The following is a 14,481-nucleotide window of genomic DNA, read 5'->3' on the forward strand; positions in this document are numbered from 1 at the left end:
ACTCCTCGCTTACCTGTCTCCCCACAACCTTAGCACCCTGGTTCTACCCTGCCTAGTGCATTTGGGTGTTGTTTGTTACAGTAGGTCAGGTTACAGGTCAGCTATAGGGTACACATCATACGATTTCACCAATTCACCGATTTCACCAATTCGCTCCTTAATTTGCAAGATTAAAAGGCTTAATCAAGTCTGATTTGTTTAATTATTTTCTTCATAAATTATTTTCCTCTCTATTTTTCTCAGATTGTTGAGATATTGTCAAAATCACGCTAAAATACAAAAACTGGTTAATACATGATCGCAATGTTACATCTAGTGTAACATTAGCATTGCTTTTTTCCAGTAACGACATTGTTTATTGTCACCTTGGAAACATGATCATTGAATAGAACAAACATAAAAATATATTTTGTAATACTCATTTGGTTTAAAGGTCATCAGTAATATTGCCCACCAAAAACCAAAAATTTTAGCATGCTAAATATTGCTTAAAGTGTTCAAAAGTACTTTCCTGAAGGTTCCAAATCTGATAATTATTCACCAACAATATGAAAGGAGTGTCTCAGTGAGACATTAATGAGTCTCAGTGAGGCAATAATATTGCTTTCAAGGTGGCAATGAAATGTTTGTTAAAATCTGATCCTCATCGACCATTATTTCTCTTTCTAGCATATAGGCTATATACTGATTACCTTGCAATTGAAAGTTTGATGTCTTCCTTTGAAGACCTGTGTAGATCTGTTAGCTTTCTCTGTAGGGCATTGTGTTGATTCCAACACCACGCCAGTGGCGTAGGAAGGTACTTTTGAGTGGGGGGGCTAAAACTGATGGATGGTCTGGGGGAGGGGTGTAAGGGGAGGGGGCGTCCCCCTCCCCTTTGGAAATTTTTGCATTTCCAGGTGGCCTCAGATGCAATTTGGTGCAATATAGCACACTTCAACACCCACTCCATTTTGTAAACTTAATTTTGTATTTTCACCTGGCCTTAGATGCAATTTGGTGCTCCAAATGAGATTTTTTTTCTCATTTTGAAATGAAAAAGGGGTTTTCTGACTTGCGAAGCGGGGGGCGGAATGATACTTCCGCCCCTCCACATTTTTCAGCCCCCCCCCGGTTCCTACGCCCTTGCACCACGCTATATGCAGAGGGAAAGAAGAAAATATACATGATTAAGTTTGTTTCTCCTTTTAAATTTATGCCCTGTTTGTTAAATAATCATTTATGTATGTATTTTAGATCCTCCTGCAAGCAGGAACTCGCGAAGAAGCCATCATTGGCTTATTAAAGCCGCAAGCTGACCAAAGTCAGTCTCTTAGATTCATATTTAACGTCCATGATTATGAGTCGCCAATTGTCAACAACTCTGTAACTGGACGAAATACATTAATCTTGGAGTGACTTGAATTCAGGACCTAAGTATATGATTGAAAGGCACCGGCGTTAACCACTGAGCTAACACTCCTCGCATCTCATGATCAGTTATCTCAGTTATCTACCTTACAGTGTAAATTATCAATACTCGTTTAATACATTGTGGTCAGGTAGTGTTTGTGTACATCTACTGTAGTGTACACTTACTGTAAGGTCAAGTTATGTTAGAGACTGCACCATATAGCATCGTACTTGCAGGGTCATACCATTGCGTACAAACTTTGATCGGAGAGTGAAATGCACTTTACGTGGACCATTGATTTGAGTAATCTGGTCACGGAATTAATCGCTGCTAACTTTAGTAAAATATATATATATTTTATGCCTTACTGTGTGAAGGTAATGGGATTGGTTCCCAGAGATGTATCTTATATCGTAAACATTACTGACTGTATCAATAAAAGTATCTGATGGTTTCGATTTAATAGTGAAAATATCGGCAATAAAAAAGAATATATAATATTATAAGCTCGTGGTCTTTATGGGAAATTCTGCACTATGAAGAATCCTGGCAAAAGGATTTTAATTATTTCTTGATCAGTTCAATTGTTTTTCACTTTCTATTGAGCAGTGTGCGTGACATGCATTGATTGAAAACCAAAATATTCTAATCACCGCACCGAACAAATTTTCAACACGTATCTTTGAAAACGTCACGAACGAACATCATCATATATAGCCGCAGGAGAAAATAAATACTTTCTTCGCTAATATTTTTCAGGTGAGATCTCTCACGTAGCGACTAGCAGAATTATCAGTAGGCAGTAAGCTGATTGCGTTGAAATTCAGTTGGCAATTAATTCGCCTTCTGAGATTTTCACCCACTATCCGCTGTACAGTGGTTTGTGCGTGTGTCTTTGAGTTGAATAGAAACCATTTAAACCTTATGAAACCTTGTGTGTTGTTTAGAAAGGTACAACGCAAAGGTGGGTATCTCGGCGCCCGCATTAAGTTTGTACTGTTTCTGTACTGTTTATCTCGTTTAACATAGGCACACCTGAATTGTTATTCCTGTAACAAATATGGTGATTATAGATTCAACTAATCGTGCGTTATGGTGGTTTTTTTGCCGGAGTGTTTTTATCAGAGTTTTGCTGAAATCTGCGATTTTGTTTGTGGGTGTGGTCTAGCATCATTTTGAACAAAGGACATGTAATTTAATTAGATTCACACACCTCAATATAAATATTCGACTATGACCTTAGTTATAGCCGTTAAATAAACATAGCATCAAATGCTTCACATGCTATCGAATAATCTGTGTGACATACACAGAAGGAAAACCAAAGAAAGATTTCATCACCGCACAATTAAAGCAAATTGTCAGCAGATATCTTTGAAAATGTCACACAAACTACAACCTTAGTTACTGCAGCCATTAAATCAAAACATGCCCTCTAACTTCAGTGCATTTTGAAATAAACTGATCATGTAAACAGGGTGTAGAATTTTTTTCATCTCTGTTGAGCGAAACGTTTTTTAGGAGATCTTGCTAACGCTCGACATTTAAAAATTACGGAAAGTGATTTTCTAAGAGAACTTAAAGGTCATCAATAGTGGCCCTAAAATTTTAGCATGCTACGAATAACTCAAAACATTTTGAATAGTACTTTCCCCAGTGATTCTGAATATCCAGGTTTTTTCCAGACATCGAGTGTGAGGGGGGGGGTGCGGGAGGGGAGGGAAGGAAGAGGCAAGGGAAATATGTGTTACAGTAGACAATTCAGTGTATCTAAGTTAGGAAAAATACTTTGAGATTGGAGGTTCAAATGCTTGCTGAAGGTGTAGCATTTGTGACGATCATCTGACTTTCCAGCTTATTGGGGTGTGGGGTGGGGGGGTGGGGGGTGGGGGCATGGGGATCAATACTGACGAACATTAAATTGAACTGGGGCTTTTTCTGACTGAAAACAGAATGACAGATATATACAATAGTTATCTATTTGATATTATTATGATCTATCTTCTTTTGTTTTTTTTTCTTTTGTCTTCATACAGCTGCTGTAGAGGCTTGTTTGTCTCATGGTTTAAAGAGAAGTCTGGTGAGCATCTTAAAAGGTGGAAACACCACCGTCTCTCTCCTCAAACAAGTCGCCAAGGGTTACCCTCCCGCGGGAGAAGTCATCACAAAGGTGCAGGAGATTGAGAGCAGACTAGAGGCGAACAAGTGAGTCAATGATTTCCTCCATTTATCGACCTATTTTGGTGAGGAGACCCTGAAGGGTGTAGATAAATATCAACTATTTAAGGCTTAATTCTTTCTTCCTGATACCGACCGTAACAAATTTCCGGTTCTGAATGTGATGGGAAACAACTTGTGAGCTTCTGTAAAGTAATTGAACATACAAGTTCCCAAGAGAAACACATGTTTTGAGCATATGCAAAGATCGGATGATACTGATAATTTAACATTTTTACAGCGACTTTTTGGGGCCAACTCCAATGTGTATAAACAAATGATGATACCTACCAGCCTCATGTACACATGTACTTGGATCTACCTAGCTTATAACACACATTCCTGCACGGCGCCCCCAATGACCCCCCATCGAGGTCACTGCCCTCTTCCTTCTAAATCTACCACTCCAAATACATATATGTGCTACTTTTGTATTTCGATGAAAAGTTTTGACTTCGGTAGAAGTCCTGCATTCCTCTCTCCCACCTTCTACGAGCACTGTTTAAGTATACTTGACAACGACTGTGCTTTTAACATGTGTTTTCTTCACTTGGTTAGGCCTTGTGTCCAATCTTGTGTATTAGTACAGTTACGGAAAGGTACGAAAGTGTGGTATGAATTCCATGGTTAGGCTAAGTTTTGGGGCATTAAAATAAAGGTAAGAGAAGGTGTGTACTATATGTCCAATACTCGTGGACTGTGTGGTTACGGTTTTACAGGGATTCTAATTATAATGATCTGTTTTACGTTCTGCATTGCAGCAATGTACATAGTACAAGTATGCAATGCAGATCTGACTGGTGTTGAACATTATAATACTGGTATATATGTACAGCTTAAAGACCTGTAGTACTAACCCACCGCATACAAAGCAACAACCCGCCATGTAAACCTGTATCCGGTTTTAAGATATTTGTAAAATGTGACCGGTTTAGTTGTAACCGCTTGGCCTATTTACTTTAGTTCTGATGTGACCTTTGATCAGAGTCTGGGTCAGTTTTGGTTGTTTTAAAGGAGGAATAAATCTCATAGCTACGTCGGTTGGTGATAAGGTCTGATTGAACTCTAGGTGGAGTGTGTTGTCTTGTTTACTGTTTTATTTAAATACCAGCCGACAGAAGCAATCACACTCTGCTAGGTTATAATCAAACCTATTGATCTGTAATTACCAAGCTTAAGGTTGATATTTGTACAGTTTGTGTCCTCATAAATCAGTGTGAGTACTTGAAAGATGACTACACAGTCAACAAGCAAGCCGTATCATTCTAAAAGCAAAAAGAAAAGGATGGCGGGGATGGTTGTCTGAGATATATTGGAATGAAGATAGATATGAATTTAGAAATCTGTAGCAAGACCACAACAATGTAAATAACTGAAAGCTGACTACGCATACGATTAACAAGATGTATTCTGCAACTTGCAATATGGAAGGATGGATGACAAGTTACCCAAGATATTTGAAAGGTGAAAATAAATGAGTTCAAAATCTGTATGAAAAATGTAACAATGGAATTGAGAGCTGATTACACACTTAGTTAAACAAAAACATCAAGTATTGTTCTAAAGGCAACAAGGAAGGATGGCAGGAAAGTTGTCCGAAGCAAAAAAAAATGAACTTAAAAATCTTTTAACAAAAACATAACTTGGAAAAGTTAGTGGGATGGGTATGGGAGGAGAAGTAGGAGAGGGGGCAGGAGGAAAATAAAACATCTTAATTTATTGACAGGACTCTAGTTTAATAGACAATGAAAGTATGTTGTCTTTGCCTGTGTATACTGGCCCCTCCCTGGAGTGTGGGAGGGGGAGTGGCAGAGGGGGAGGGGGAGTGGCAGAGGGGGAGTGGCAGAGGGGGAGTGGCAGAGGGGGAGGGGAAGAGGGAGCAGGAGGAGTGTCAACATCTCAATTTTATCGACAGGACTAATAGTAGAGTCAATGAAATTAAGCTCTCCTGTCCGTTGAGTGTACTGGCCTCCCTCCCTGGGTTGGACTGTTGGGGGTAACAATGTGGTGTTTATCATTTAGCTATTTGTTCCACATTGTGCAGAATGCCCAAAACAGGGAAGCTGAGAGTGTGTGTCTTTGACGGTTAGAAATTAAACCATATTCAGAAACTTTTCCAACTTGCAACTTTATGAAAATGCCTGTGTTAATAAACAGTTAATAGTTGTTGGCATATTTCCAGCCTTTTAAATTATGGAAACGCTGTAAAGAGACATTACAAATAATGAAGACAAACATAATGACGGTTAAGCAGAGAACTGTATGTAAACATTGCAGTAATTTTATGATCCAAAATCGATATTAAATACCAAATATGATGGAAAACTTGAAACATAGAAATGAATTTATATTTTTTCAAATGGTATATCTCTCATTCTTTTTTTTTTTCTTGGTTCCCAGGAAATCGATGAACGGAGACAGTCCCAATAAACCACAATACAGCATCAGGGCTGCGTTGCAACAGCGCCATCTCTGGATTAGGGTAGCTCTCTTCGAGAAACACTTGGCTAAGATTGTGGAACACTTGCATGAAAATTGCGGGTAAGCTAAGTGGACTACTTTATAAAAAAGTATATAGTTATCTTTAGAAAATAAGTAAAAGAAAAGTCCTTAGACTTTTATAATACCATTCCACCACCACCATCACCTTGGTAGGGATTTTTTTAACATGCTTTCTTACACAAGTCACAAACAGGACCTTTTTGAACCTGGTTCTTTGGTCCAGTAGTCAGACTTTTCTTCGAACGACCACTGTTTACAGAAATGTCTGACGTCCGCCATACCCTCCACACCTATGGTTGGTCTCTGATATTTACCACAAAAAAAAAAAAAAAAATCATAATTTTTCAACCTTTTTTTTTCCATCAGTAAATATTATGAGAAAGAAGCGTATTTAGCCGATCCTGTTCATGGCCCTATCCTGGCCTCCCTTTTAGGTAAGTCCTTAGAGCCTGTAAGTACAAGAACTTTATTCATTCTTTATTCCTTGGTCAAACATTATACCGGACAGCATTCATTAAAATACTGACCTGAATGGGGGCTCTTCTTGTATCTGTCACTGGAATACTCCCAGCTGTCAAACTTGGCAGGCTTGTATGAATTTCAATTCTCATTGGTATACATGAAGCTGTCCTTCAAAACTCAGGTTTAAAGGACCTAAGGTTAAAACTTTAAAAAAACTGCATTTTTTTTCACTGCAAATTCCATCATTGAAGCCTCATTGTGGTATGGTACCATAGATTTACAATGAAGTTCTTGTGATATACTGCTCACTGTAGGTCACACTCACAGTCCGCCCGGTAAATTTATTTATTCATAAAAGATGAAGATACGAGTTGATCAACTTGGATGGCATTTGGGTACCACTCGGTATTTAATTGTTTTCAAAGTTTGACATGATGTCACCAAAGTTTCAAGCTGTTTTGGAAGTAATGTGAAAGTTAACTTGTTAATGTATTACTTAATACTAGTGCTACAGTACTGCACATTGCGCTAGGGGGTCACACGCATACAACTTTTGCATATCTAACTCTTGAGAACGTGAATTTCAAAGATTTCAAAGTCTTCATCGGCCAATAACCAATCGCGAGCAGCGCCGTTCAGGAAGATTTGCCCACTTTTGCCTGCGTAACAGTTACAACAATTGAGGTGTCAATTGAGACACATACAGTATGTGTGAGTGATACAATTGCAATTTACAGCGCCATGCATGTAGGAGGAAACACTGAGTTTAACAACCCTTATAATTGAAGCCGGTCGTCACCGGGCTTCAATTAAGCACAGCCGAATGTATTTGTTGCATAATGGCTTACACTGCACCTTAATGCAACTATACAAAAGAAAATATTATAAGACAATATTTTTGTCTGGCTTTTTTGTATTTTTATGTCACAAAATATGTTTAGAATCTGGCAAATGTCAATTCCATTTTGAAACGAAAAGCCTACCACACTTTCATAGCAGAAGTAAATAACCTAGTATCAGTAGCATACTATTGCATAGAAGAGTCTGTGTGAAAGTTGTCGCTGGGATAAAAGTCACAAACTGATGGCGCACACTGTTGCAAAAGTTAGCATGTGGGTATATATTGTCTATGTGCTTGGGGAGGGGGGGGTTGGGTTGGGAGGGGTGGTATCATTGCAGAATTAGAAACTATTTGTAGACGGGGGTTTTCCCCTGGCATTGTAGATTACTCATGACACACATACCATGTATTAGTATCACATTCATGTTGTTTTTTCCCTCTCATGTATGTACAGTCGGCCCATGTGCTCTGGACTACTCCAAGATGAAGACAGCAGACCACTATTGGACAGACCCTCCCGCAGATGAGCTGGTACAGAGGCACAGAATACATAGTAATGCGTTAGCATCTGGTGCTAACTCCCCAAGGAGACCTGGCTTACAGGTACTAGAGAGATATTTGTCAAATAGATGACTTTATTTCTTATTTTTATCGTTGCTATTCCCCTAATCACCACTAATAATGTCCCCCACCCCTAAAGTTAACTTTTAGCGTAGTTTACCCTCGCTTTCAATGGTTTACGGTCTCTTATTTAATCACGATGAGAACTTATGTAAAATGTAGGTACTTACAGCAATGATAATATTTGCACCAAATTGTCACTAAGAATCAGAAACTTAAGTTTATTTGTAAATTGTTTGATGTTGAATTAATAATAAATATCCAATAGCTTTTTGATGGAGTACTCTTGATCTAAAGTGGCTAATTTCAGAACCCAGCTGTAACAATATAATAAGACAACATCAAACAGTGCATGATACAATAATAAATTTACACACAGTACTGAGGTAGCATCATAGTCACTAAATGCAAAAACCAAAGAAAAGGGAAAGAAAAATGGTTGTAAAACAAGATATTTTATCAGTTCATTGTCATGGTAACGACCCATTATCAGTAACTATGGCTGATAAAGTTTGGCTGCATAGAATGACATACCAGTGACAAAAACTTGAACATTTTGATGTTACCAAAGTTTTATTTTTTTTCTTCTTCAAAATTCCAAACTCGTATATGTTCCTGTTTTATATGTATTCACTCCTCCTATTTCTAAAGAGAACTGTGTGTGAGGGGACATTCATTTGAATATGTGACTCTTGTTTAAAAAAAAACAATGTATACGTATGATAATTGTCGAAATGCTTGTGGGAACCTGTGAGATGGTTCGTTCATATCTGTTACAACTCAAGCTTTGTGTAAAAGTAAGTTGGCCTGACGTTTCGATCCTAGCAGGATCTTCTTCAAAGGCTAAATGACACGTAACAGTAACAGAAGAGACAAAAACACACACAGAATACAGACAGGTTAATGAGCATGGTGAACACAAAGAGATAGATGTAAGGGGATTAGTAGACAAGGGATGGAGAGAAGAAAGAAACCAACAGGGGAAGCTTTGTAACTTTGTAACATTTCTATCTTCGACTGAAGGTGAAGAAAACTACAGGAAATACCGATGAACACAGGACAGCCGTTTCGGCCAGGGATTACGTTGAATCGCTTCACCAGAATTCAAGAAGCCAGCTTCTTTATGGCAAAAATAATGTCCTAGTACAACCGGTGAGTGGATTAATCCTATCGATCTTAACTGCCAATAAGTTTTCTTCGCTGAATTATCGTAATGAAATTTTATCTTGAGAATGGAATTTAAATGTAATAATGACTTGCCCATGAAACTTTCAGTTGGTGAAAAACTCGTAAGAGCGTTTCATAGTTTTAATCAGTTGCGATACGTTTTGGAATAATCCCTTGGGTAGCGTTGCTGAAATTGTGGACCAGTTGCAATACGAAGAGAGTTCTCTTACAGTCCCATCTGAAGACTGATCTTCAATACAATCATGTGCACCAACAGAGAACGGGATCCAGTCCTATCTTCATATAATTTTTTTTTTTTTTTTTTTTTGGCGTTGCAACTTCTTACGTAATTTGCTATAATCTTGAAACCACCAAATATTTTAATTCTGCTACAGAAGGAAGATGCAGAGCAGATTCCTGGTTACTTGTCCTTACATCAAACATTGGAGCATCTAACCATTAAATGGACCCCCAACCAGCTCATGAACGGAGCAGCCATGGAAGAAGCCGAAGAAGAAACAGATAAGAGGTGAGCCTCTCGTCAAAAACATTTTTATCACGTTTGCCCGTCGAAGATCGATGGAGTACGCTTTGCTCGGATGTTCATTTGTTTGCCTGAGTCAAAAGTTCATTTTGGTCGTCGTCGTATCTGTGTGGTCGATGTGTTTGCTCTCTCCCCCTTTCCTTGTCAAGCATGAGTTATATGTGTAGAGTCTGTTTTTGTCAAAGTTTGATGGCACTGATAAATCTGCTAGCTTAAGAGTCCATGTCTGAGTTGACTCTGAAAAAAGAAATACCAAGAGAATTTTGTTGGTATTGACATTTACCTTTTTTATTAGATTAGATTGTGAAAAGGATGAGATGCCGAAAAAAGATTAATCTGCTGGAGCCTTTGGAATATTGTTCACCATATAAATCAATGGAATGAAGAAGGATGTTTGTAGTTAGAAGTTCAGAATGTTCTTTTGAAGAAGAAACTTTGACCAAGTTATTAGCATAAATAAATATAACACATTGAGTTTGTGGATGTCTTAACCTGACTGTTATATATTAGACATTGGTCATGCTTGATCGTCAACGAAATAAAGAACAGATCAATCAATAAGATAGGTTAAACTAGCAAAGGCCAATTATCTAGGATGCTGATACAAATATTCAAATTGGTTTTAATAAACTCTTTACTGCTATTGTATGACCTATGGTCACTTTCAGGATACAGGGTTCTGCAATGCCCAAAATCTTTTATTAACAGAACCCTAAACCTGTAGGTTGGAAAAAATGGCCTCACAAACTGCCACCTTATTGTAAATTTTTAATCTGTGTCAAAAAGGGGAAAAAAAAACTTCAGCAGCTTAAAATCCTGCTCAGATAGGATTAACAAAATACCTAACAATAGGGATTAACTCTGTAGCCCTGCAGTGTAATAGGGATTATCTATCAAGACCTGCAGTGTAATAGGGATTATCTCTGTAACCCTGCAGTGTAATAGGGATTATCTCTGTAGCCCTGCAGTGTAATAGGGATTATCTCTGTGGCCCTACCGGTCTATAATGTGAAACTGTGGGTGCAGCACAGTTACATTATGTCCCATGCAGCCTGGCTGCAGGAGGCTGCAGTTCCCTCAAGTGTTTTACTTTTTTGACATGGTACCTTACCTGATATCTCCATCGATGTTGAGTGTCTTTGGGCATCATTGGTGAGAGTATTAACCATCTCAAGATGACTAGTGATCTTACTCAAGTCTTCATGTGTGTGGATGTGTTTGTATGCGTTTGTTTTCTACGAGGACTTGAACAAAAGAATTCCAGGTCCTCGGTTGTGATTTCTAAAGAATCACCACGTCCTCGGAAGAATTCTATTGTATAGGGTATTGTTAAGGTTATGGTACATGGATTTGAACAATGGAAAATACAATGGGGTCCTCGGTCTGAATGTAATGCAAACATGTATGTGTGTGAGTGTGTGTCAGTGTGTGATATATCACTGCTATCACCACCCTGCCAGCAAACAATTTAAAGGCTCATCAAGGATAACATGATCAAACTTGTTATCACAACGGAACGGAAATGCCATAAATTTCTGGCTGGCTTTTTCAAGTCCTTGAATTTGCTACCATTTCTACAGTGATATTAGATACGAACACATGTATACGTTGCATCTCTTCTCTTTCATTTCTTGAAAGTTTATACTTTCCGTATAAACTACTAATACTTCAGAGAACATAAACAAGTCACTAGATGAGAGTATGATCTTTGAATGGTCGTGTAAACAAACTCACTAGATGAAAGTATGATCTTTGAATGGTGGTGTAATTCAGATTAAATCCGCAAACATAACATCTTGGAAAAGAGGAAAAAAATTTAAGGCTGGAAGAGGGATTCAAATTAGTGAACCAGTTTTCTGTTTTTCATTTTATACTTATATAACCATAATATCTTCTCTATAAACAATTCTTGCAGTGAGCATCGACCCAAAACTAGAGCTAGTAAAATCTAATGATTACTGTAGATGCCTGCTCATATCAGCTTGCAATTCAGAAATACTCGGTCATAAGCCATCGCTGGTAACAGTGAGCTCTCATTGCCATTGTAGATTTCCTATTTCGTTGACCAAGAGAATTCTACATCTCTTGAGGGGGACGTTTCTAAGTTATTATTCAGGGGATTTAACATTTCTTGTTTTAAACCCTACTGTGAGACCAAAGAATAGAATAGAAGTATTGGTGTCATGACATGGCATTTAGTTGTTACTGAAAACACGGCAGTAATCGTTGACCTGGCCAGCATTAGTGATGTGCCTGGAAGCAGTAAAGTATTTGTGTTGACCTGACCAAACTTAGTAGTGTCCCCCGAAGCACACTTTGTTTGTGAAGGTGTAAATATCCTCATGATGTATGTGTTTCCCAGGGTACCTGTCAGTACTGACAAGAAATTAAATCAAGTCCATCAGGATTGCTGTTGGGTTTTTGTGTGTTTATAATGAAATAAACAATCTGATTTTTGTCTGCTTGGCTTTTTGGATCTCTTAAAAAGGGGTTCATTTGGGTTTGTTTCAACTCTAGACAAGAGTAGAGCTGTCAAACCTTCTAATATTCATATCGAAGAGATTTGTTGTGAATTTACATTCCGGGGTCAGTCGATGAATGAATCTTTGAACAGCTGACATGAGGTGTTCAACCCCAATTGATTTTAATAATTTACACGGATGTAAACCTTTTGACCGGTACCTTTTGACCGGTACCGTGCAGCAAGACATAGCCAATAAAAGAATCTCATGCCAAGTTGAATGCCGTAGGTGTATCAGAGTGGATAAATTGATTTCTCCCTAAAACAAGAAATTTGTCTCAATCTTTTAATGTCTTTATCACTCTGGTCAAAGCAGGTTTACCCCACAAAATCGCAACCGTGCAAAGAGGAAAAACGGTCACAAGGTGTAAGTTAATAACTCTTCTGAAATGATTTTTGGGGCATGAGGAAGGTTTTTTTTTCTTTGCGTGATTTCATTAAAAACCAATCATTTCTGCTAATTAAAGCAGCTCTTTGCATTTTGGAATGAATTTACGGCAAATTAAAAAAAAAAAAAATATTGTACAAAATAGTAACCAAAATTTGCATGATTATCTTTGATCCAACTAAAAAGTACCCTCCATGATTTATTTCAAGAAATGAAGTTTATCTAAATGGTTTCATTTTGATTTAAAAAAATTTTTGGTAATCCTGCATTACTTTTTCATATCATTGTTAATAATCATATTCAAACAGAGTTTACTGAAAATACTGAAAGCATTTTAATTTTTCTTCATTATCATTTGAAATAAAAGTTTGCAAATAGAAGTGAAGGGAAAGGATCTATCTATATATATATATATATATGGTTTTATTGAACCGTCGCAGCTGTAAATTTTTGTGTCATTTTTATACCAAAATTAATGCAAAAAGCTGCTTTAAACAAGTTTTCATATCACTTTATTCCCAATTTTTATAGTTTATTTCATGCTTGGTGGCAGACAGCGTATCTCCACACCATTTAATACCATAATTTACACATTTACATCTTTTGGCCATCTTTGAAACACTGCAGTGTTTCTCTATCAGTGAAGATATAAAGCATGCTTAGTTATTAGAAGCAGTACAACGGTGTATATATTGGTACTAAGACACACTCACCTGGAAAACACCTTCACTCATTGTTTCAGGTTCTGATGTCATGTTTGATTTGGATTAAATTTCTGTTCGGACAACCAAAATCAGCGTCAGCGGTTGTTCAGTGGACGACTGGTTGTTTACATAAAATTCAGATTGCATTTGTAACTAAATAACCCCCAAATACAGCTTAAATGATAGATTGGTGTTGCCCTCAGTCACTTTGGAAATATTGAATTAAAACTAAAATAGTCATATTAGACTATGATTCACCTGAATGCGGGTTTTACTGGTCAAAAGTTGGTATTCTATTCGTCAGTATATATATATTGGTAATTCTCTCTTACTGTGCTACACAGTTGAACCTACCAAATTTGCTGCTCAGACAACCGATAAGGGAGGACCTGGTTGTTCAAGGGACAACCAGCAAAGAGTCCTTAAACATTTGTCCTGTTATACTCATATATTTCACTAATCACACTCATCAAATTCTTCATACCATATCACATACCCCAACTGGTACATGAAGACTGACTTTCAGGTTTTGCTCAAAACAGAGGTCATTTGAGAGAGTTAGGTGTCAGGGAATTAGACATATCTGTGTCAGTAGTTAAAAGTCATTAGCATGATATCAAAATATGCTAAAACAGCCAAATAATGGTCACACAAATTCAAAAAATGTGAAACAAGCTTTTTCAAATCAATTTTCCTGAATGAGAATTTTCAATATTTTTTTAATATATATATATGTATATATATATATACATATACATATATATATATATTGTATGACTTAACCCCTCTATAAAAAATGTTTAGGATTCATAATTATAGAGGGTCTGAACCTCACAGAAAGTAATCTCGGTTATAACTGTCAGCACCTTTTTAAGCTTCCTGAAACTTTGATGCAGTACGAAGCTACGACCTCAAATTCTGTATTAATTCTGCTGTTTTTTTGATGGGTCTTCTTGATTGTCAAAGTATTATTTGTATATTGTCAAACTATCTATTTAACCCCAAGAATAACCATTAAGTTATGAATTAATTGCAAAAATGGGCTGTTTGTTTCATCAAAAGGGGTTGCACCTCTATATATGATAGCCTACCTCACTTACATATTATAAAGTCCAGTATCA

The 14,481-nt window shown here is 37.3% G+C and overlaps 1 protein-coding gene across 3 annotated transcripts in view; it reads left to right on the forward strand.

Annotated features, from left to right (window-relative positions):
• LOC139980683 (small G protein signaling modulator 1-like) overlaps positions 1 to 14,481 on the forward strand; it is a 53,776-nt gene that overhangs the window by 18,993 nt on the left and 20,302 nt on the right. For 2 of the 3 annotated variants that reach the window (XM_071992512.1, XM_071992510.1), the window contains exons 4-10: positions 3,430 to 3,598; positions 6,011 to 6,151; positions 6,479 to 6,546; positions 7,870 to 8,018; positions 9,060 to 9,188; positions 9,599 to 9,732; positions 12,585 to 12,635. In XM_071992512.1, the coding sequence (XP_071848613.1) occupies positions 3,430 to 3,598; positions 6,011 to 6,151; positions 6,479 to 6,546; positions 7,870 to 8,018; positions 9,060 to 9,188; positions 9,599 to 9,732; positions 12,585 to 12,635 (841 nt within the window). The remainder of the gene's footprint in view (positions 1 to 3,429; positions 3,599 to 6,010; positions 6,152 to 6,478; positions 6,547 to 7,869; positions 8,019 to 9,059; positions 9,189 to 9,598; positions 9,733 to 12,584; positions 12,636 to 14,481) is intronic. The other variant, XM_071992511.1, reaches the window with a different exon arrangement.

This window comes from Apostichopus japonicus, chromosome 15, assembly GCF_037975245.1.
Source record: "Apostichopus japonicus isolate 1M-3 chromosome 15, ASM3797524v1, whole genome shotgun sequence".
Lineage (NCBI taxonomy): Eukaryota > Metazoa > Echinodermata > Holothuroidea > Aspidochirotida > Stichopodidae > Apostichopus > Apostichopus japonicus.